This window comes from Loxodonta africana, chromosome 3, assembly GCF_030014295.1.
Source record: "Loxodonta africana isolate mLoxAfr1 chromosome 3, mLoxAfr1.hap2, whole genome shotgun sequence".
Lineage (NCBI taxonomy): Eukaryota > Metazoa > Chordata > Mammalia > Proboscidea > Elephantidae > Loxodonta > Loxodonta africana.
The window spans coordinates 3,042,221-3,064,624 of record NC_087344.1 but is presented as its reverse complement, the minus strand read 5'-3'; the positions used below and the strand labels follow the sequence as shown (position 1 = coordinate 3,064,624).

At 59.6% G+C, this 22,404-nt stretch overlaps 1 protein-coding gene across 8 annotated transcripts; it reads right to left on the bottom strand.

Moving 5' to 3' along the window:
- Nucleotides 1–4,538: 4,538 nt before the first annotated feature.
- SPPL2B (signal peptide peptidase like 2B) lies at nucleotides 4,539–22,306 on the bottom strand. 8 transcript variants are annotated; one of them, XM_064280204.1, is made up of 15 exons: nucleotides 22,225–22,306; nucleotides 17,823–17,942; nucleotides 16,959–17,222; nucleotides 15,827–15,916; nucleotides 15,293–15,432; nucleotides 14,340–14,482; nucleotides 13,748–13,844; nucleotides 13,405–13,521; nucleotides 12,243–12,324; nucleotides 11,484–11,558; nucleotides 11,241–11,303; nucleotides 10,991–11,090; nucleotides 10,496–10,573; nucleotides 8,281–8,441; nucleotides 4,539–6,491 (listed from the first exon to the last, which is right to left on the bottom strand). In XM_064280204.1, the coding sequence occupies exons 1-15, from the start codon at nucleotides 22,291–22,293 to the stop codon at nucleotides 6,219–6,221; spliced, it is 1,872 nt and encodes a 623-aa protein (XP_064136274.1). In that variant the 5' UTR covers nucleotides 22,294–22,306; the 3' UTR covers nucleotides 4,539–6,218. The 8 variants fall into 8 exon arrangements, with proteins under 8 accessions (XP_064136274.1, XP_064136275.1, XP_064136271.1 ...); XM_064280205.1 differs by having other exon boundaries at nucleotides 16,959–17,141; XM_064280208.1 differs by having other exon boundaries at nucleotides 6,378–6,491; nucleotides 8,214–8,441; nucleotides 16,959–17,141.
- Between the last annotated feature and the right edge of the window lie 98 nt (nucleotides 22,307–22,404).

The following is a 22,404-nucleotide window of genomic DNA, read 5'->3' as shown; positions in this document are numbered from 1 at the left end:
GGCGACCCGAAGGGTAGCAGCCGCCCCCGTTTTACGGAGCGGAAACCGAGCCCAGGCGGGCGACCCCAGACTCACCGCGCTCCGGACGACGCGGCCCCAGCTCCCGCCGCGCTCGGAACCGGAGCCGCCACGCCTTTAGGGAGCCGGGCGGGGGCGGAGCCGGACGGCACCTGGGCGGGGCACCCCCGCTCACCTAGGAGTCACCTGGGCGGGTGGCACCTCCCTCCCCACTGCCCCCCCATTGGAGCGTCACCTGGAGAGGGGGAGTTACCTGGACTGGGGGAGCCTCCCTCCCCGCCCCCCATTCCAGGTCACCTATCCCCCAAGGTGAGCCCCTTCCCCCGGAGGAAAGTTGGTTCCAGCACCGGCGCCCCCGCCTTCGCCCAGGGGAAGGCGAGCGGGCGGGGGAGGCAGGTGGGCCAGAGCAGCCGGCGTCCAGGTGGAGGCCGGCAGGTGAGCCCCGAGGACCTGGTCAAGCCGGGAGCAGGGCCCGGGAGCGTCTTGAGGGGGGAGGAGGGAGCTTCAGGTCGGAGCTGTTGGGCTTTGCTTTTGTGTTTTTTGGTGACAATTATATTTTGTAAATAAACTTTTTATTTTAGAACAGATGTGATTTACAGAAAACTTGCCAAGCCAGCAGAGACACCCAGTGTACCAGCACCCAGTTCCCCCTAAGTTAGCATCCCAGTTCCTGGGGGACTTTGGCCACAATCAGGGAGTAGACATGGATACACTGTTGTTAGCTAAGGGCCACATTCCCCTCAGATTTCCTTCCTTTCCCCTAATATCCCATTTCCGTCCCAGGACACCACCTGGGACTCACATGACATTTAGTCATTTTGTCTCCTCAGCTCCTCTGGGAGGTGAAAGTTTCTTAGACTTTCCCTATTTTTGAGGAACTTGACAGTTTTGAGGGGTGCTGGTCAGGAGTTTTGTAGAATGTCCTTCAGTCGGGGTTTGTCTGCTGTTTCTCTCATGGTTAAATGGTGCAGTGGGTTTGGGGAGGAAGCCTCAGGGGTGAGGTACCTCCCCACTCCATCATATCACCTGACATCTCACTCACCTGGCTGAGGTGTGCTGTTGGGTGTCTCCGCTGTAAGGTAGCTGTGCCATACTGACCGTGGAAGGACGTCACTCCACGGTGCCCACGACCCGACAGCCAATGGGTCAGGAGTGTTGTGGGAGGCCCTTTGGTTGGGGTTTGCCTGGTGTTTTCTCCTGTGTACGTGGGGTGATGGGCTGGGCTCATTTCTGTGTCTGTGGGGCCAGGGAGTCCTCAGGTGAAGCCTGGTGACATGGAGGAGGGGGCAAGGGCAATCTTTTTTTCGTGCTTTAACTGAAAGTTACAAATCAAGTCAGTCTCTCATACAAAAACTTACATACACCTTGCTATGTACTCCTAGTTGCTCTCCCCTTAATGAGACAGCACACTCCTCCTCTCCACCCTGCATTCCCCATGTCCATTCAGCCAGCTTCTGACCCCCTCTGCCTTCTCATTTCCCCTCCAGACAGGAGCTGCCCACATAGTCTCCTGTGTCTACATAAGCCAAGAAGCTCGCTCTTCAGCATTATCATTTTCTGTCTTATAGTCTAATCTTTGTCAGCTTTGGGAATGGTTCCAGTCTTGGGCTAACAGAAGGTCTGGGGACCATGACCTCTGGGGTCCTTCCAGTCTCAGTCAGACCATTAAGCTTAGTCTTTTTATGAGAATTTAGGGTCTGCATCCCACTGCTGTCCTGCTCCCTTAGGGGTTCTCTGTTGTGTTCCCTGTCAGGGCAGTGATCGGCTGTAGCCGGGCACCATCTAGTTCTTCTGGCCTCAGGCTGATGGAGTCTCTGGTTTATGTGGCCCTTTCTGTCTCTTGGGCTCATAATCACCTTGTGTCTTTGGTGTTCTTCATTCTCTTTTGCTCCAGGTGAGTTGAGCCCAACTGATGCGCCTTAGATGGACGCTTGGTAGTGCTTAAGACCCCAGACGCCACTCTCCAAAGTGGGATACAGAATGTTTTCTTAAAACATTTTGTTATGCCATTTGACCTAGATATCCCCTAAAACCATGGTCCCTAGACCCCGCCGCTGCTACTCTGGGCTTTTAAGTTTTTGGTTATATTCAGGAAACTTCTTTGCTTTTGGGTTAGCCCAGTTGTGCTGAACTTTCGTGTATTGTGTGTTGTCTTTTGGCAAGGGCAACATTGGTGGTCTGCTCCAGCATGTTCTGCTGACTCCCACCCTACCTTCTGAACATATATGCTCCCTCCACGTCTACACAGTCCTGGCCATATCTACACAGCTCATTCTACCCCATCTGCCACCCCACATCCCATGTGCTTGAGGGCAGGGCCTTGAGGGGGTGGTGCTGTCCCACCTGCAGCCCCGGACATCAAGGAAGCAAGGACACACTTCCCACCCTGCCCCTGCCACCCCAGCCCCCAACCTCTTGCTTCCATCACAGGCTGTGTCCCCTTGTGTGTCACTGGGAGACAGCCCACTCCATTAGAACCATTGTCTTTGCACAGGATACTCTTGGAGTATCTTTTCGAATTGCCTTCAGAGACCCTGGCCCATTTTCCTGAATACCACCATTGGTGGCAACTATCTTTGTGGTGACTTGCTTCTGGGAAAGGGCTGCAGATCTTGGGGAGCCATGGCTAGTGTTGGAGGTAGAGCAGCCCTGCTGGGCTGGCTGTTGGTCAGAGCCTGCAGACTGACTCTATGCTGTGTGCTCAGCACTGGGCAGGGCCTCCACCAGGTACTCTCTGATCTCTGCACAGGTAGCTCTCACCCTGAGTGTCCTGGGGCACCACAGCACAGGAGCCCACGCATAGGGGGTGAGGGAGGCTGAAAACAACAGAGATTTTTTCTCTCACAGTTCTGGAGCCCAAAAGTCCAGAATGGCCCTGAGCTGACCCATTGCCTCCCCGGACCATACTTCCCCGCTGCCAGAAAGATCTGCTCCAGTCCTGATCCCCGGCACTTGGGAATGTGACTGTCAGGGATTGAATTATGTCCCCCCCCAAAATGTGTGTATCAATTTGGTTAGGCCATGATTCCCAGTATTATGTGGTTGTCCTCCATTTTGTGATTAGGGTGGGATTGTAATACCACCCTCACTCAGGTCATATCCCTGATCCGAGGTAAAGGGACTTTTCCTGGGGTGTGGCCTGCACCACCTTTTCCCTCTCAAGAAATAAAAGGAAAGGGAAGCAAGCAGAGAGTGGGGACCTCATACCACCAAGACAGCAGCACCGGGAGCAGAGCGTGTCCTTTGGACCTGGGGTTCCTGCGCCTGAGAAGCTCCTTGATCATGGAAAGATTGAGGACACGGACCTTCCTCTAGAGCCGACAGAGAGAGAAAGCCTTCCCCTGCAGCTGATGCCCTGAATTTGGACTTGTAACCTACTAGACTATGAGGAAATAAATTTCTCTTTGTTAAAGCCATCCACTTGTGGTATTTCTGTTACAACAGCACCAAATGACTAAGACAGTGACCCCACTTGGAAATAGGGCCTTTAAAGATGTCATCAGCTAACATGTGGTCATATTGGAGTAATGTGGGTCCTGATCCAACACGAGGGGTGTCCTTATAAAAGAGACACAGAGGGTCATGGGGAAGATGGCCATGTGATGACAGACACAGAGACTGGAGTGAGCGACTACAAGCCAAGGAGCACCTGGAGCCCTTGGAGGGAGTACAGCCTGCTGACATCTTGATTTCAGACTCAGACCTCAAGAACGGTCAGACCATAAATTCCTGTGATTTTAAGTCACCCAGTGTGTGGCACTTTGTCACAATGGCCCCAGGGCACACACACCTACAGACCTGTTCTTCCTCACCAAGTGAGCCCTTAGGGCACAATGCGAGTCTAAGACACATGCTTGTAGAGGGCCAGGCACACAGTCGGTACTCAATAAAGACTGGTTGAATGCATGGACGGTAGAGCAATGAACAGTTGCTAGATGGATGGGTGTGTGGGTGGGTGGGTGGTAGATGGATGGGTGGGTGGATGGATGAGTGGGTGGGCGTATGGACAGATGGATGGGTGGGTGGGACGATGGGTGGGTAGGATGCGTGGATGGATAGTGAATGGGTGAGTGGGAGGGTGGGTTGATGGATGAATGAGTAACCACAAAAGTAAAAGTTGCTATCAATTAGACCCTGACTCCTGGCGACCCCATGTGTGTCAGAGTAGAACTGTGCTCCATAGGGTTTTCAGAAGCAGATTGCCAGGTCTTCCAAGGTGCCTCTGGGTGGACCCGAACCTCCAACCTACTGGTTAGCAGTCAAGCGTTTAACTGTTGGTACCACCCAGGACTCTCAGGAATAAGCTAACAGTATCTAAACCGCAGGAAACAAACTAAGTTACTCCTAAGGTTCCTTCCAGCTCTGAAATCCCATTCATCAGGACATCAAACCGAAGCCCATTTCCCATCAGCCAGAGCCTCGGCTGCAAATCTGGCCTGAAGCCTTGGGCTGGCTGGGGTGGCCCTGTCCGCCCCGGGCTGAGCACTTTGCTTTCGAGCATCTTAAAAAAAAGTCGAGACTGACTGTAAATATCAAAAGCTATGTTTAATTTTAAGATTCAAACAAAAGCAAGGCAAAAAAATAAACTGAAACTTTGAGGAAGGAACAGCCATCTGCTTTTGAGTTCCTTGATGTCAAATTTCCAAGACAAAACCGAACCCCCACTCCCCTCACCCCTGTGTACAAAATGGCTTAAGTTAAGGTGCGGTCCGTCAGCAGACGTGGTTCCAACTGGGTCCTGTCCCCTTCGAGCCCGGGGACCCCGCGGCAGGAAGAGGGCTGGCGATCTTGCCCAGGTCAGCAGTACTTTGGGGGAAACACAAACAGGTTGAAGGAGACTTTTTTTCTTTTCTGTTTTCTTTTTCGAGAAGAAATCAGCATTTCCCCCTGGAGAGCCGTGGCTGACAAGGTTGTTTGCAGTCTCTGGCGCTGGTATTTGTCGGGGCTACGGTGTGACCCCGAGCCTCCTGTCTGGGACAGTCGGTGGGAAGGGCAGACAAAGGTCACCTGTGGCCAGAACGCCACCTTTGCTTTAGGTCAGCGGGAACCTCTCTGGACTTGTGTGGCCGGGGCGGGGCGGGGAGGAGCCGGGTGCGGGTTCTGTCCATTGGCTGTGGGGGAGCGCTGCTTCAGGAAGTGGCTCCCTCCAGGAGGGGTCTGCAGCGTGCGGGGGTGCGTGAGGAGGGGAGTCTGTGTGCACACCACATTTGTCGTGGGACGAGGGCCCCGCCGGTGAGGTAGAAAACAATGCACTCCAGAACTGCCTCTTGCATTCCAGGGGGGCCGCAGCCGTAGAAGGGGAAGAACGTGTGCACCCCTGCTACAGGTGGGGGCAGGATGTGGGGGCAACACGGTCTGAATGCCTGTGACTCAGAGGTGACAAAATGCCCCGCATCCCTCGATGCAGAAAAGCAGAATGGGGCCAGCACTGTGTCCCCGAAGCAGCCCGGCTGCCCGCAGCCCCCCTCCCTGAGCGGACCCCGAGGGTGGTCAGCTGGCCGGGGCACCCACCTCCACCACCTCCAGGTGCACCCTACAGGCAGCCCTGCGGGGACCCCAGAGCACCGGGCGTTCGGTGGTGCAAGCCTAGGGCTGGGCGCTCTGGGCCTACAGGGAACCGGCTGCCCGCGCCCCCTGCAGAGCCCACACCCGCCCCACACCCACTCGGGCAGGCCCTGTGGCCGAGGCCCCAGGAGTCACAGATCTTGACACCTGCACCAGCGGGACTTCAGGATGCGCCTGCGACAGGGGGGGCAGTGCCCCCCATCCCCGCCCAGGGGCAGAGCATCCTGCGGTAAGAACAGGAGCCCTGAAGGGGAGAGGAAGCGTGTTAAGCACCAGGTATAGATATGCAACAGCTGCCCAAGGGGCTGGGCACATGGACCGACCGACCAACCGGGGCTGTTCTGCTGCAGACGCTCTGCCGGCCTGGGCTGTCGGAGGAAGCCAAGCGCGGGAGGCTCCGGAGCTGCCGGATGGGCTCCTACTGTGCCCCCGGCTCGGAGCAGCGTGTCGGGGTTTGGGACGCAGTGGGTGCGAGGGGAACGGGCGCAAGGCCTGCGAGGACCTGACAATGCAGCGTCGGCCAGGCGAGAGCACCATGTCTCCAGGTGAGGATGGCCCACACGTGTCCGCGGTCACGGGTGCCAGCTGTGGGCGGAACCAAGAGCGGGCGGGACTGAGAGCTGGATCCTGCGCTCCTAGTCTAAGGTGCTGAGCTGGGCTTCGGGCTGGCTCTGGTCCTGGTCCATATGTTCTGGGGTGCCTGCGGGGCTGGCGGACTCCTGGGTGGGTGGGCTGGCAGCAGCTCCCAGCTCCTGGGGTGCGGGTGGTCCAGGGGGCTGCTCTTCAGGGACAGTGGGGTTGACGGCGTCCTCGCTGGGTGGCTGCTGGGATGGGGGCGTGCTGGGGTCTTTCAGAAGCTGCGGACCATCAGTGGGTGCTGTGTCCCAAGGAGGCTGAGGTAGGTCTTTCTGCAAGAGAGAGGACAGGGGTGAGACAAAGGGGCTGGGGGGGCGCCCAGAGGGGGTTGAGGGGACCCAGAAGGGCTAGGGGGGACAGAGAAGGGCTGTGGGGAGACACAAAGGGGCTGTGGGGAGAGAGAGAGGGGCTGGGAGGACACAGAAGTGCCGGGGGGGATGCAGAGGAGCTGGAGGGGACACAGGGGGGCTGGGGGAGACGCAGAAGGGCTGGGGGGGACACAGAGGGGCTGAGGTGGACACGGAGGGGCTGGGGGTGGAGCAGAGGAGCTGGAGGGGACACAGAGGGGCTGGGGGGGTGCAGAACGGCCAAGGGGGTGCAGAAGGGCTGGGGGGACACAGAGGGGCTAAGGGGGACACAGAGGGGCTGAGGGGGGACACAGAGGGGCTGAGGGGGGACACAGAAGGGCTGAGGGGGACACAGAAGGGCTGAGGGGACACAGAGGGGCTGGGACACCTGGGCCAGACACTCGTGGGGACAGGGTGGGGGTTTCAGTGCACGATATCCTCAAAGGGCCCAGTCCTGGTGGGTCAAGCAGAGGAGGCCCCATCCCCTCCAACGTCAGCTCGATGCCCTGGCCGCTGACCCCAGCACCACGTCCAGCCCAAGGAGCGCAGCTGGCGGTGTGAGGAAACCTGAGGCCCAGTGGTCGTGGTCGGGAGCATTAGGGCTGTGAAAGTCCCCTTTGTCAAAATGCCTGGCTCTTCCTGACTTGTGCTGGCCCCTGGACAGGATGTGGGGCAAACACGGTCCTGGGGCTGCAGCCTCACTCGTTCCCCCACCCCAGCTCCCTGGCTTCTCCTGAACTTTTTGGAAAACACCCGCCAGAACAGAAATCCTTTGAGGAAGACATGCACAAAAGCTGGAGGACTTTCTAGAGGGTCAGGGAAGGGGTCCATCCAGGTTAGGCCTCAAGCTTCCGCATCCATTCAAGCATTTCCCACACTGGGATGGACGGACTAGCATTGCCACGTCCACAAAGCTGAGCACAGTGACACCGCACGTGACGGGCACCTCACCCAGGGGTCCTTCACGTATGTGGACGATGTACACAGGAGTCACGTGTTCTCAGAACATAACTGGTGCCGATAGAGTCCCTCCCCACCTCCCTGAGTCACCAGTGGGCAGAGAACGGCCTCCCACTGCTGGGCCATGGCAGGTCAGCCAGGTCCTTAAGAGCCACTGCTGGGGATGGAGCTGACCGTCCCCACGTCCTCTGGCCTCCAGAGTGAATCACAGAAGCACCTCGCCACTAAGCCTGTGCTCCCGTACACGCCAAGACACATGGGTGTGTTTAATTCTCAACCTCTGTGGGAACACCAACCCACAAGCTGCCTTCCTAGGCCAGGAGGCGGGCTCGGGCTCCCCTCACCCACTCCTGACTCCACCTGTTAGCCAGATGGGGCACCGAGGGCTGACGTTCGGCAGGGGGGCCGCCTGGCCTACCCCTGAGTTTAGCACTGCTCTGCGTGGTGGAAGCTGCTGGAAGCTGGAGACCCAGGCATGTGGGTGTTACTGTGCTCAGGGACCCGCAATCACAGGGGAGATCAGCACCCGGACAGAGGTGAGCAAGGGGCCAGGCCGGCTCCACAGCCCCAGCGCAGCCCCGCCCGGACCGCCTCAAGCAGCCAGATGGGGAGGACACGACACCCAAAGCGCGGCCACAGGACACGCCAGCGTGGGGCTTAGTCACACGCAGGGCGGGGGTACTCAACTTTAATTCTAGTTAGGGCTTATTAAGCTACTATTTGTCGCAGACAGTCATAGCAAACTGGTATTCACCACAAAACCGCTGCCGGTCCAGAAGGTGCCCAGTTCCCGGCGCCAGAGCGCCACGCCGCAGCTCGTCACCAGCGTGCAGGGCACCAGGTAGAGCAGGGCGGGCTGGCCGCGCTGCATCAGGGCCAGTGCCACGAACGTCACCAGGAGGCCGATGCCATAGGCTGGGAACAGCAGAACAGAGGGTGGCACGTCACCTAGGGCCCAAGGCTCGCCTGGGCCCGACAGGCGGCGCACCCACCCCACTTCTGGGGGGGTAGGAGGCTGGAGACGCACAGAAGGTGCCTCCAACGAGACAAGGAAACTTCTGGCATCTCCCAGGACGAGATCAGAGACGAGCTTGTTGGCCGTGCCACTATGGGAGAGGGGGAACGAGGCGGAGAGGCTTTCGGGTCAGAATCTGGAGAAGAGGCCAAAGGCCGGTAACCACAGGAAAGACCCGGAATCAGAGAAGCAGCTAGAGAAAGAGCTACAAGGGCGTCCAGATGTCCGATTTTATAAACCTTCACAGAAAAAAATGTTTAAATTAACATATTACGTCGTTTTTAAAAAGCCAAATCTTTGAGAAGTGAACCGTGGTTACGTAAGAAACCATCCTTGTTCTGGGAAAAGATCCACAGAAGCACTTGGGGCGAAGGGGCCCGAAGTCGTCAACGTCCCCTCAGACGCTTCAGTACACGTAAGTCTGTCTGTCTGTCTGTCTACCCCACGCTGCCGGAGTTGGCGCCAAGCCGACCCTGACTCCCGGCAGCCCCACGGACGTCAGGACAACCGCTCTGCAGGGTTTTCAAGGGCTAATCTTTTGGAAGCAGATCGCCGGCCTTTCTTCCTAGGCGCCTCTGTGTGGGTTCAAACCACCAACCTTTCAGCTGGCAGTTGAGTGCTTAACTTGTCTGCACCACCCAGGGCCTCCTACCTGTCTAGATAGAAAAACGCAACAAAGCAAACATGATGAAAGTGGCTAACAGCTGGGAAATCACAGAACAGGACACACGGGAGTTTTTGTGCTATTCTTCAATCTGTAAGCTTGAAATGATTTTAAAATAAGAAGTTACGACGGGGAAAAAAACCACTATTTTACTGGAAAGCTTCCACCGAGGAAAAAGAGCCCCTGTTTGCAGGCCCCACCTTCAGCTCTATTTTTCTGGTACTAACCCCCAGGTTTCCAGGCCCTATGACACAGTCCTTACGCGTTTTACACTACCTGTACACCCGAAATAAACAAGCCAACAGAAGCAGGACACACGAGAACAAAAACGCTTGCTACCTATAAAGGAGTTTAAACGGTTTCAGTTACAGAAATCACAGAAACAATTTCACAAACTATGGTTCAGCACAGAGAAGAGTCTCTGTAGCTGAATTCTCAAGGAACTCTGGGAGCACGATAGTTACGGCTGCTGACCTGAAGGCTGAGGGTTCAAGCCCATCACCAGCTCTGTGGGAGAAAGACCTGGCCATCTGCTCTCGTAAAGACCACGGCCCAGCAAAGCCTGTGGGGCAGCTCTACCGTCCCCCAAGGTTGCTGGGAGTCGGAGCTGACTCGCCGGCACACACAGCAGCAGCAGCTGTGTTCTGAAGGAGGCAAAGCTTAGGAAGGTCAGGAGGAACGAGGGGAAACTGAAGGCAGGCCTGCAGCCGTATGGGGCTGGGGGCATCAAGGGGCGGACCGTAATGACCCAGAAACACACGGCAAGGTCAGCCCCTCTGCCTGATGCTGCAAGTGGGCACTTGAGGGGTCTCCCCTTCACAGGGGGGTCAGGGAGGCCAGGGCCTGTGGTCTCTGCATCCACCCCACCAAGGGGCAGGAACGGGCGAGGTGTGGACTCCTGCCAGCCTGGTCCTTCTGAAGATGAAGGCAGAGGTGTGCATCTTTGTGCACGCGTGTGTGCAAGTATGCATATGTGCACACCTGCATGTGTGCATGAGTGTGTACACATACGAGAACACACGAACGTGCACACATAGTTCTCTTCCTGAAGAGCTGACCAAGGTGGGGTCTGACCACACTGTTTCAAAGTGTTTCAAAACAGGCACACCCATGCTCAACAGAAATGGACCACTCGTGTATATGACCTTGGTGACAAACAAATGAAAGGAGAAGGAAAAGAAAAAAAAGGAAACAACTAAGGGAGAGGGGAGAAAAAGGACCCCGAGGCCGTGCAGGCCCAGAGCCAGGTGGGGGCCTGTGGGGTGCAGGGCACTTGCCCCAGGCACGTACCGATGGTGCAGGCCACGAAGTAGATGCGAGAAGACTGCACCTGGATGTCAAACCTGTGGCAGTAGGCCACCAGCAGCCCTGGGGAGAAAGGGCAAGAGTGGGCACTGCCCGCTGAGAGGCCACCCACTGGGGCCGCTGTGTGCCTGCTGCCCTGAGTCCAGGGCACAGGGACACAGTGGACGGGACAGGACTGACCCCACTGCCCACCCAGCACCGAGCTCCTGGCAGGCTCATGCATGGAGCTGCAACTGAGACCAGCAAAGGCTGGCTCCAACTGGGAGGCCATCCCCAAGCCCTGGGTGATAAGACCCCGTGAGACAGCAAGGCGCCCCTCCCCCGGGTGCCAGGCTCGCCACCCATCAGCAGGAGCCTTGGCGGCCTAGCCTGCCCCTGCCTCCCGAGCCCTCTGACCGGTCACTCCCAAAGACACGCTTCAGCCAAAGGAGGAAAAATGGCCTGGAGCCCTGTGGGTCTGTCAGGAGCATAAGCTGGTACCTGGCACCAAGATGTCCCCGAAGCCCAGGAGGGAGAAGGGTCGGTCACACAGGGCCAGCGGGGAGGTATTCAGTCTAGGCACCTTCAGGACCATAGGCAGCTGCGGGGGCAGGGAACCCGACTTAGAGCCCCCAAGTCCTCTAGCAGATGCAAACCCTCCCAGCACGCTCTGCTTTCTCTCTGCCAGCCTCAGGCAGGGGTGTCCGCACACCCCCCAACTCTGGCCACAGGCCAGGGTGCAGAGACCCACCTTCTCGTGGGTAGCAGAGTCTGAGGGGCCAGTAGCCACTTCCACCATGATGCTGTTTCCACTCTAGAAAGAAAGACTGGCATCAGGGGTGGGCAGGTGGGCTGGCTGCTGTGGTGGAGACCGGGCCATCGTGGTGGGGGGCGGGCTGCCACGTGGTGGGGGTGGGCGGGGGCAGGCAGGTGGGCGGGCTGCTGTGGTGGGGGTGGGTGGGGGCGGGCAGGTGGGCAGGGCGGAGGGCCCCACCTTGGTCAGGAAGGGCGTGATGAAGACGAAGAAGACGTCGTAGATGAACAACACCAGCAAGAGCAGCGTGCAGGCCTGGGGACCAGACGCCCGTCAGGGGCCGGGGCGGACTCGGGGTGCCCAGGGCTCCACACCCGGTCTAAGGCTCTGAAGGTGCCGTCTTGAAACTCTGAGATTCGGCATGGGGGCCCATAGGCGTCCCTGCAGCCCTGTCCCACCCCCGCCCCAGTGCTGGGAAACCACCTCAGGACCCGCGCCCCCATTCCTTGCTTTTTCTTCTCCTTCCCGGAAAGGCTCAGCACTTTCTCGTTTGGACGAAGCTTTTACTAGAAAATGAGCCAAACTCGCTCGGCCCCACAGGAGCTCGGAAAGAAAGCTGGGCTTGCACTTCCCGGCGGGAGCAAGAGCCGGACTTAGGGGTTCTGACTGATGGTTCTGAGTGACGCAGGAGACGCCAGTGACCAGGGAGGGGCAACTGCCCTTTAGGTTTGTGGGAGTTTCTGAGCTCAGAGTGGGAGGGGCCCTGAGGGTCACACCTGTCGTCCCTGGGAGCAGGAGCCTGGCTCATGGCCCCAGGGGCTGCTCCTCCTCTCAGCCCCACTCTGTGTAGCCTGACCCTGCTCCTCCTCAGGAGACCCGCCTGCAGGCCCTGTCTGGGCTTTGAGCGTGTGTCCCTCAGGCGAGGACACCGGGCAGTCACCACCACATGCTCAGCTCCCAGCTGCCCCATCAGCCCCCCTGCACCCCTGCAGCCCTCACCTTGAACGTGGGCAGGCGGATGGTTTTCAGCATGTAGAGGCAGAAGGCAATCCCCAGGGCGTCCTGCAGGACCCAGGCCCACCTGGGGGACAGGGCGGTGTCAGCGACAGGCACAGGCTCTGGGGCAGCTTGATCCCATGCAGGCCCCGGGCCTGACCCCACTTCCGGGGGCCTTGGCCCCTGCCCTGACCATCACAGGTTGTGATCCTGCCCACCTGGCCCCAGAGAGGCCGAGGAGTGAGAGATGACCCCGTGAAGCTCGGCTCAGAGGCAGCACAGGAATGTTTGCTGGTCAGTGGGGACACTGCTGACCACCATCCCCCTTCAGGAGCCAGGGCGGGGGTGGGGAAAGAGCAGAAGCACCACATCTGTTGAGCGCCAGTTCCTTTGTGACAATACCCCTTAAGCCACATGGAACACTGGCGCAAGCACCGCCCAGGGTCACGCATGCTCCAAGCCCGCAGGGGCAGGGTCTGTGGAAGGCCCCAGTGAGCCTGGGTCTGAGGCTTTGGGATGCAGAGCGGACACAGCAGATATGTCGGGGCCTCCCCAGCTGGCTGCTGGGACAGACTGTAGACATGGTAAGCTACCAGCCGGGCACAGCAGGAGGGGCTGGGGGCACCCAGTACTGCTGAATTCTCAGGGGGCCACCTGGGCAATGGGGGATGGGGGACATTGGACCCTCGGCCCTGGATGACACCCCCACCATATGTCTGTCCAGGAGGCAGTAGGCTCTAAGCCCCAGACAGTGCCCCCCCATGTCTGTCCTGGGGGCTGCGGCACCAGTGCCCAGCAGGAGGCAGCTGGCTCTCAGCCCTGGACAGCGTCCCCCACCACCCGTGTCCGTCCTGGAGGCTGCAGCACCAGTACCCAGCAAGAGGCAGCTGGCGTCTCTATGCAGATTCCAATCACATTCATGGCACTGGACAGCCCCAGCTCCGTCCAGACCTGATGAAACAGGCGCCGCGACCGCTGGGGCCAGGGCCAGGGCCAGCGCTGGAGGCTGCACTGCGGCTGTGTTGGGGTGTTTGTTAATAAGCCAGGCGCTGACCTGGGCTGGGCTGCTCCCATAGCCTCAGAGACCTGGTAGGGGCATATGAGGACAGCGCTCCACCTCCGCTCCCCACCCTGCTCCCTCCCTGTCCCGCCCCTCCCGACTCACTGGTCCTCGTTGCGGAAGATGCCCCACACCACGCTGACCGCAACACAGGCCAGCGCCAGCAGCAGCATGCGGACCTGCGGGCGCTTGTGGAAGTAGGGCAGGCTGTTGTCGGGGACCCTGCAGGCAGGTGGGTGGTGAGGCAGAGGGGCCACCCCAAGCCAGAGGGGTCCCTCAGCTCCCTGTTCAAATCTGTCCCTGCTGCCTGATCCTGACACCACCATCTGAACCCCCACGGAGCCTACCTGTCCACCCGCCCTGCCCCTCACTGGGCTCAGCAGGCTGGGCCCAAGAAGTGGGGTCCCTTCCTAGGGGGTGAAAGGGGTGGGAAGTGCCCCAGGCTCACCTGCACCTGCCGAAAGGCAGCCTGCGCACCAGGGGCGCCAGGCAGCTGTAGAGACCCGTGGAGGAGGCCAGACAGAAGATCCCGATGACAGCATAGACTGCAGTGGGCAGAGAGGCATGAGTGCAGGGTACAGGTGGGGGCAGTGCCGAGCCCGCCAGGCCCCCGCTATGGCTCAGTGACCGCAGCACTGATTAAAGGCCGAGCAGCTCGGGACCTGAATGGGCCCTTGTTGTGGCAACCACACTGGGACAAGGCCTCCATTCACAGCCTGTAGCCAGCCACTGGAAAAGAAACCCCGGAGCTCTCAGGGCCTCCGTCTTCACAACGGTGGGGCAAGAACATTGCATGAAGGCCAATACTGGTGTGAGGCGGGGTGGGGAGGAGCACTGAGAAACAGCAGAGCAGCCCCCCCAACTGAGGGCGGTCCCAGGGTTCGGGGGGGAGGGGGCACCGAGGTGGTCATACAAACAGTAGGACAGCACCCCACAGCGAGGGTGGGTACCAGGGGGGCACACTGAGGTGGTCATAGAATCAGCAGGGCAGCCTCCCACAGTGAGGGCGGGTCCCAGGAGTCAGGGGAGGGGGGGCGCACCGAGGTGGTCATAGAAGTAGTAGAGCAGAACCAGCATGGAGCAGCACATGACCACAAACACACAGATCATGACGGGCGTCACATCCACTGCCTCGTCCTCCTGCTTCTCGGGCCCGTCATCCCGCTTATGCTTCATGTACCTCCTGTGGGAGACGGCAGTCAGGGTGGCCCCCCGTGATGACGGAGAACGGCCAGCAGCCCTGATTGCAGCAGAGCACCCCACCTCAGAGGTGGTCCCTCAGGTACAGGGCCTGTGGACGAGCCCCCAGGTGTGTTCACAGAGGCCGCGATCCAGCAGGTTCTCTAGGTGACTTGGGAGTGGGATCCAGGGTGCCCCTTTTCCCGGCACCCTGTTATTCCAGTTTCCATTTCCCATGCCTTAGAGAATGGCGCCTTGCCATGAAAAGAGAACATGCACATACAGGACACATATACGTGTGTGCATGCATGATACACATGTATACCGTGTACATGTATATACATGTACACGTGACCGAGTGCATGCACATGTACACTCATGCATGCACGTGTACACACGCAACACACAGCCATGCACATATTGCATGTACACGATGCGCATACGACACCCATGTGTACTATGTTCGTACACATGCACACACGTGTAACAGCCACACACAAACACACATGCACGTGACGTGCATACACCCACGACACCGACGTATACTATGTGCGCACACACAACACGCACATGTGCACACACACGACACCCACGTACACATGTACACACACGTGTAACACACACCCATGCACACACACACATGCATGCACGTGACGTTCATACACCCACGACACCGATGTATACTATGTGCGCACACACACAACACGCATGAGGGGTGCATGTATGCACGACACCCAGGTATACCACGTGCGCACATACATGCTCTCACACACGTGCCGCGCGCACACACGGCTCGCCTGCGCAGGGCGCTCACTTCTTCACGTCACGGCTCCCGGCCCAGTAGCCCCCGATGGCGACGGTGCCGACGGCCATGATGAAGATGATGACCATGTTGTAGTCCAGCACGGGCTCGGTGGGCGCATACAGCGCTGCCTTCACTGCTCGACCGAAACTCTGCCTCGGGGAACATGCTGGAGCTCAGCGCCGGGCCACCCTCCTCCGGGGGCCCCCAACAACCCCCGATGCCAAGTCTGTCCCTCTGCCCGTCATGCAAAGCTGAGGCCACGTGTCTTCGTGGGGCTGGGAGACCCCGTCCTGAGGGACCCGCTCACCCCTCACTCCTGATACGGAGGAAACTGGCTCTGACGGTACATGTTTCTGTGGCCAAGGAAGGACAAAGGGCCCTTCCCATTTACGTAAACACAAACCCTGATCCCGGACGTGCGTGAGGGCACGTGTGTGCGTGTGTGTGCACAGGTGTACATGCACACATGTGTGTGCATGCCTGTGTGTGCATGTGCAGGAGAGCTGGGGGCCCTGGAGCAGGAGGAGGGCGGTGGCAGGCCACCTTGAAGATGTCCAGTGTGTCACGGTGGCTGAGCAGGGCCACGGGGATGCCGATCTCCTCGTACTGTGTCTTGTTGCCTCCAGGGGGCACCTGGGGGCCGAGAGCGGGAGGGAGGCCATGGTGGGGTGGTGCTCCTGACTTGCGGGGCCAGGCAGCCCGTGGTGGAGCTGGCTCCCTCTGAGGCCAGGGGTCCCACACGGGCCCTCTGTCAGACTATTAGCAACTGCTCCAGGAGAGCTCTGACGAGAACTGGAGCTCAGGTGTAACACACTCCATGCTCATGAGTGTGTGTGCCAGAAATGGACCCTTCCTATCGGCCAGTTTCTGGAGCACTCTCCAGGAGGTCGGGGGCTCCAGGCCCTCCCTGGCCTGGGCTCCTGCCCCTCCTGCCTACCAATGCTCCTGGCCTGGGCCCAGGTCTGCTTCAGAATGCACCCTGCAGATGGTAGGGTAGATAATGGCTGGTCTGTGCTCAGAGCCAGGCTCCGTGGGGCCATGTCTGACCCCTGGCCTTAAAGCACAGCAGGGCTACAGCAGAGCCACAATGGGACCCCGACACTCGTCTTTCTCCCCTTGCCTCCCTATACTGGGCCCACCAGGCCCAGCACTATCAGCTGTGAGCACCTGCCCACCCTGGCCACTGCCTCTCCTCATGTACCCCAGCCACCCTAAGGCCCCCCTGCTCTGCCCTCCTCTACCCTAGCTGCCCCGGGGCCCCCTGCTCTGCCCTCCTGTACCCCAGCCACCCCAGGGCCTCTTGTTCTGCCCTCCTGTACCCCAGACACCCTGGGGGTCCCCTGCTCTGCTCTCCTGTACCCCAGCTGCCCTGGGGTCTCCTGGTCTGCTCCCCTCTGGACACAGAAAGAGGCCAGAACCTGGCACGCTGGCTGCCCCTGCCCCCACCAGCTGCCTGCCTGTCAGACCCTGACCCCTCTGACCACCTCCCAGCTCCAGGACAGAGCTGCATGCCAGCCTGCCTCACCCACCCTGGCCTCCCGTCCAGTGTCCATCCCTGGGGACAAGGCCCCAGCGCCCACAACAGGGTCTGGCCCTGAGCAGGGCAGGACATAACTCTGTGCCCACTACAGCCCAGGAAAGCCCCCAGCACCTGCCTGCTAGGGATCATACGTACCAGCTTCTCCCGGCTGACAATGAGAAGTCCACGCGCCCCGCTGCCCTGGGCCAGCCGCACTTTCTCGTAGAAGGTGCAGTTGCCCCGCGCCACCAGTGGGATCTGGTTGCTGAAGCCCCCAGTGGGGAGGTCGGTGGCCGAGCAGAGCACCGAGGCCGACCAGTCCTGCAGCTGCAGCAGAGGCTGGAGGCGGGGGGAGGCGGTGGTCACGCGCTGTGCAAGACACCTGGGGTCCATCCTGGGCTGGTTCTGCCCCGACAACGGCTGGGTGTGGAGGCAAGGCCGGCCCCAGACAGGGGAACAGGCAGAGGGCAGGGGTGCGAGCAGAGGGCAGGAAGCGAGCAGAGGGCAGGAAGCAAGCAGAGGGCAGGGATGAGGGCAGAGGGCAGGGTAGCGGGCAGAGGGCAGGAATGCGGGCAGAGGGCAGGGGGGCGGGCAGAGGGCAGGGATATGGGCTGTGGGAAAGGGAGCTGGCACAGGGCAGGAGAGCAGGCAGAGGGCAGGGGTGCAGGTAGGGAGGTAGCTGTCTTCCTGGTGAAGATGTGACCCACCCACACCCAGGCCCTCACAGTGTCTTCATCTGGGTCCCTCAGGGCTGCTCTAGGTGAGGTAATGGGCTGTAGTCACCCCTCAGGGCCTGCGGTCTGCAGCCCTGCACCCCGCAGCTCCTGCTCAGACATCCCGGTGGACTGGGTACCTTGTCCCCACATCCTGACCTCTACCCCCAAGGACTGGACCTCACTGGAGCCTCTGGGTGGGGGGCATCAATAGCCGAGGACACCAGACCCAGAGAGGTGAGGGGCTCCCTGGGGCCCTGCCTGCGGTTCCCGCAGGACAGACCCCTGCACCCCCATAGACACTCACAGCCTTGCTGAGGTCGTGCGGCAGGTGCGCCCACTGTGGGTTGTAGAGGACGCAGTAGTCCCGGCCTCGGGGGCTGCCCGACTCGGAGACCACGTGCACCATCCCATACTCACAGGCCACCTGCGGGGCGGACAGCCGTGTCAGGACACACGGCAGGGGAGCTGGACAGCCCTTGCAGGAGGGTCCGCAGTGCTCAATGAAGGGTGACCTCCATGCCCCATTGGGTTCAGGGTGGGGACAGCCACAGAGAGGGAAGGTGACAGGGAAGTGAGCCTCCCAGGAACCTGGACACCTGTCTGTCTCCACAGCTGCCTTGCTGGTTCCCAATCTCCACATCTGTGAAATGGGACCAACTGCCTCCTGGGGCCCTCTGGGGTCACTGGACCCAGGAAGGCTGGCGGCTTTCCCAGGAGGCGGGATGGCATGCCAGGCCCCTGCAGGGTGCTGTGTGACCACAGGGCTGGTCAGGATCCCAGAGGCCTTTTGGCGCCTGGAAGGCTTGGGGCCACCGGCACCACACACCTGTGGGGCAGCTGGCTCGGGCCCAGGTGGCACCCTCTGGCCAGCGCCTCCTCACTTTACAGGGTAACAGCAGGTGTCTGGTCACATCACTGCCCTGTGCTCTGGGCACACAGGACCCAACTAGTACTAGAGTCAAGTGCCCACAAGGCTCTCCCGCCTTCCCGACACCCGCGCGCCAGCTCAGCCAAAAGGCCCAAAGTCCCTGCCCCAGCGCGTGACAAGGACAGTGGCTGCGGTCTCAGACCCAGGTCCTGGCTGCTCCACTATATGTGGCCCAGGACAAGGGGCCCAAGGCAGTCCCACCTCTGGGTCTGGGAAGACCCCCTGGGCCTGCCAGGGGAACAATGGGCCTCAGGAGGGCAGTCATGAGCTGGTCACCGTGTCACACCATAACCCTTGGGGCTGTCCCCAAGTTTTCGGCCCTGGAGTCCCTGTGGTGCACTGCTCTCTGTGCTCCTGTGACCCCTGCCCTTCTCACAGGGCAGGGATGAGCGCCCTGCTCCTCGGGGTCCCCTGGTCCCTGCCCTGGTGACAAAGGGTAGCCTGGACAAGGGGGAGATGAGCCCCACCACTGGGGAGGGCTGACGCCACGGGAGGCGCTTCACCAAGGGCTGAGGCAAGGGCTGACGTGACCAAGGTTCTCTTGGGCCCCAAGGCAGGATAAGGGGTCCCCGTCCCCAACTCCCCCGCAGACACCCCTCAGTCAGCAGTGCACCCTTCCCACAGCCCCAGCGGTCAGTCAGAGCCCCCGGCATCCAGTGAGGCTCTGCCTGGGCTGCTCTGAGAGGACTCACGTTCCACAGCAGGGGTCCGAAGTCTACAGCCCACAGGCCAAACCAGCCCACCTTCTCCTTGTGTAAATAAAGTTGTACCGACACACAGCTGTGCCCCTCATGTACCTGTGGTCTGTGGCTTTCTCACTATAATGGGCTGAGTAGTGGCAACAGACGGCACAGCCAGCAGACCAGAAGGTTCCCACAGAACCTTAACTGAAGCCTGCTCCACGGGATCTAGGCTGTGGGTGAAAGGGCCCATTCGTGTAATATGGGAACTGACAGAAACTTCCTTTTACAGAGCTCGTTTAAGGGTGCAGAAGTAGGCTTCACGGATTGCCCTCACAAAATCTGCAAAGCAAACTGGCTTTCCCTTAAAAAAAGGGCTGCGAGCTTTTATCAAACACCGAGAAGGCGCCACCCTCTCGCCTGCTGAGTTACGGGAGCTGGCAGTTCTTCAGTGACACACATTCTACAAACACCCTGAACTCTAGGCTGCTCCATTTGTGCCTGGGGAACCAGAGATACCTAGGACAGGAACAAGGATGGGGGTCTGCCTTCTGACAGTTACCAAGCAGATATAGGAAACTCCAGAATCTCTGTGGAAGTGGCCGACATCCAAGGGGTTTAAAACACACCAAGGAGCCAGGTTATGGAGCAGTCTTCCTTCAAGAAAACCAGTAAACCAGTGCCCAGGGAGTCGACCCTGCTCCTGGTGGCTGAACTGTGCCCCACAGAGTTTTCAGTGGCTGAGTTTTCGGAAGTAGGTCACCAGGCCTTTCTTCCAAGGTGCCTCTTTGTGGACTTGAACCTCCAGCCTCTCAGTGAGCGGCTGAGCATGTTCACCCTTTGCATGAGCCAAGGACTGTTCCTTCCAAGAACACTTAGTGAAATCTTGGAGACGGTGAAATCATCAGGACCCAAGAATCATGGGAAAAAACACATTAAGGTGGAGGAGGCGCAGGTTGAGGCGACAGGATAGCCTTCATATTCCACTTCATATACCTTTCATAGTAAATGGGAGTGGGGAGTGGTATTGGGGAGGTCACTTTTCTTGTCCAGGGTCACAAGACAGTGGCCTGTGAATTCAGGACTGTCACTGAGCAGCCTCCACCCAGCGGGAGAGTTAATCTTACTCCTGGGAGCCAGGAGTCAAATATACCCATTTCCACTACACGACTGAGAAGACGCCCCACAGCACCAGGACTGTGCCCACAAGGGGCCTTAACCAGGGTCCAGGGAGAGCAGGGCCCACTGCTCTCTTTGAGTTGCTCAGAGATTCTCTGTGGCTCACCTTGCTCAGGATAAAGCCAACTCCCCAGCACTGTGGGCCCTGTGGACTCTGCCCAATCTGACCGTCTGCCTGAAGCCACACCCCCAACTGGCCCCTCCCTGCCGCCTCCTTCAGACCCATGGGAAGGGCCTTTCTCTGGATGTAAGCTCCCTCTCCAAGCACCAGACCATCTTATGCACAGACTACAGTCCTCAAATAATCATCAGCTCTTGTACCTCCTGGCTTTGGTCATGCTACTCCCACTGCCTACAATACCTTTCCTCTCCCTTCCCAACCCAACAAACTCCTATTCATCCTTCAAAACCCTTCTCAGGTGTCACTGCTCCTTAAGAGCTTTCCCAGGCAAATTCACCAGTCATGCCCTCTGTGGCACTCCCATGATTCTTTATCCATCTCTTCTTTTCTGAATCTCACGCAAAACATCTCGAGAGCTCAATGTCCCTGCCCTCAAAGTGTCACAGGCTGGTGAGCGAGGAAGATGAATAACCAGGCAGGTACCACGTGTTCAGTGCTACAATGTGGGCAGTAAGGGGGGGCTGTGGAGAGGGTATCCTAGACAGCTTCTGGGAGGGAGGAACAGGCAAGCAGAGACGGGAAGGATGACTAGGGGTTAACCAGGCCAGGAGTGGAGAAAGCCAGTTCCAGGGTAATAGAAAAGATCAGAGAGCAAAGTGTCACCGATAAAATCTGCATCCTGTCTGAGTCAGGAAGGGAGGGAGGAAGTGGCTCTGTGAGCAGTCACATCACAAAGACCTTTCTAAAGATGAAAAGCCACGCAAAGGCTCTCATCTGGAAGCAACAAGGTCTGACACGCTTCTGGAAAAGATGGCCCCTGCTGTGTGAAGAGTGGACTGGAGGGATGCGGGGGGAGGGACGTGAGTGACCACAGGGAGAGGGGAGGGGAGCCCCAGCAGAGGTGGTGGTGGACAGGCTCCTGAGACGTGTGAGGAGTTAGAGCTGTCAGGCAGGAGTCCTCAACGTTAACGAGCAGCAGCGAGGTCTCGCTGATCGCGCACCATTCCCAGAGCTGCTGCGTAAGCCAGGACAGACGGGAGGTTTGGAAAAAAGGTGCACTTATGGTTGGTTTTCTGGGTATGACAGACAGCAAGCATCAGCTACCTTGTTATCGGTGCCCCACAAGAAACTGAGATCCTTAACATGTAATGACAAATAAGTAACATATTCAGCCCTCTGCTGGTCCACACTGCTCTTGCCCCCCCTTGTGCAGACAGGTAATTGGTGCTCAAAGCGAGGAACTCCCTTGCCCAAGGTCACAGAGTAAAAGATGGGGCGCAGGGTTCCCCCCAGTCCGGGGCTGGGCTCTGAGCCGTGTCGCGACGCTGCCAGGCACGGGGATCCCGCGCTGACCCCCTCCAGGGCCTTCCCCGCTCCCCCGGGGCGTGTGCTAGCATCGCGCTCATTTCGCATAAGAGGAAACTGAGGCTCGGAGAGGCTCAGTCACTGGGCCAAGGCCGCAGAGCCAGAGAGCGGCGTCCTGGGCGGCGGTTGGGGAAGACCCCGAGACGGACAAGCAGGACTCGGGGGGGAGACGACGGGGGTCCACAACTTTAGCCCAGGCCGGAACTGGGCGATACTGCAGCTAGGGGGGGTTTCCGCGGCGAGGAGGGAGAGGAGCTGGGGACGAGCCCCCAAGGTCACTCCGGGCCCCGGACCCGCGGGGCCGGAGTACGGGGGGCGCGGGGTCCCCGAAGCTGCCCCCAGCCGGGCCGGGCTGGATCCCGAGAGGGTCCCCAGGGGCGCGGGGAAAGGGGAGCCGCAGCGTACGGGGCTCCCGGGACGACGCAGCCCTCACCTGGGCCGCGAGGAGAAACAAGGCCGCCCAGAGCCGCGCCAGCGCCGCCGCCGCCGCCGCCACCGCCATGTCGGCCGGTCCCCGCAGCCGTCGGCTGATGTTTCCCAGCAACGCCCCGGGCGCCGCTGCGCGCAGGCGCGGGGCTGCGCGGCTCCTGTACGCGCGTGGGTGACGTCAAAG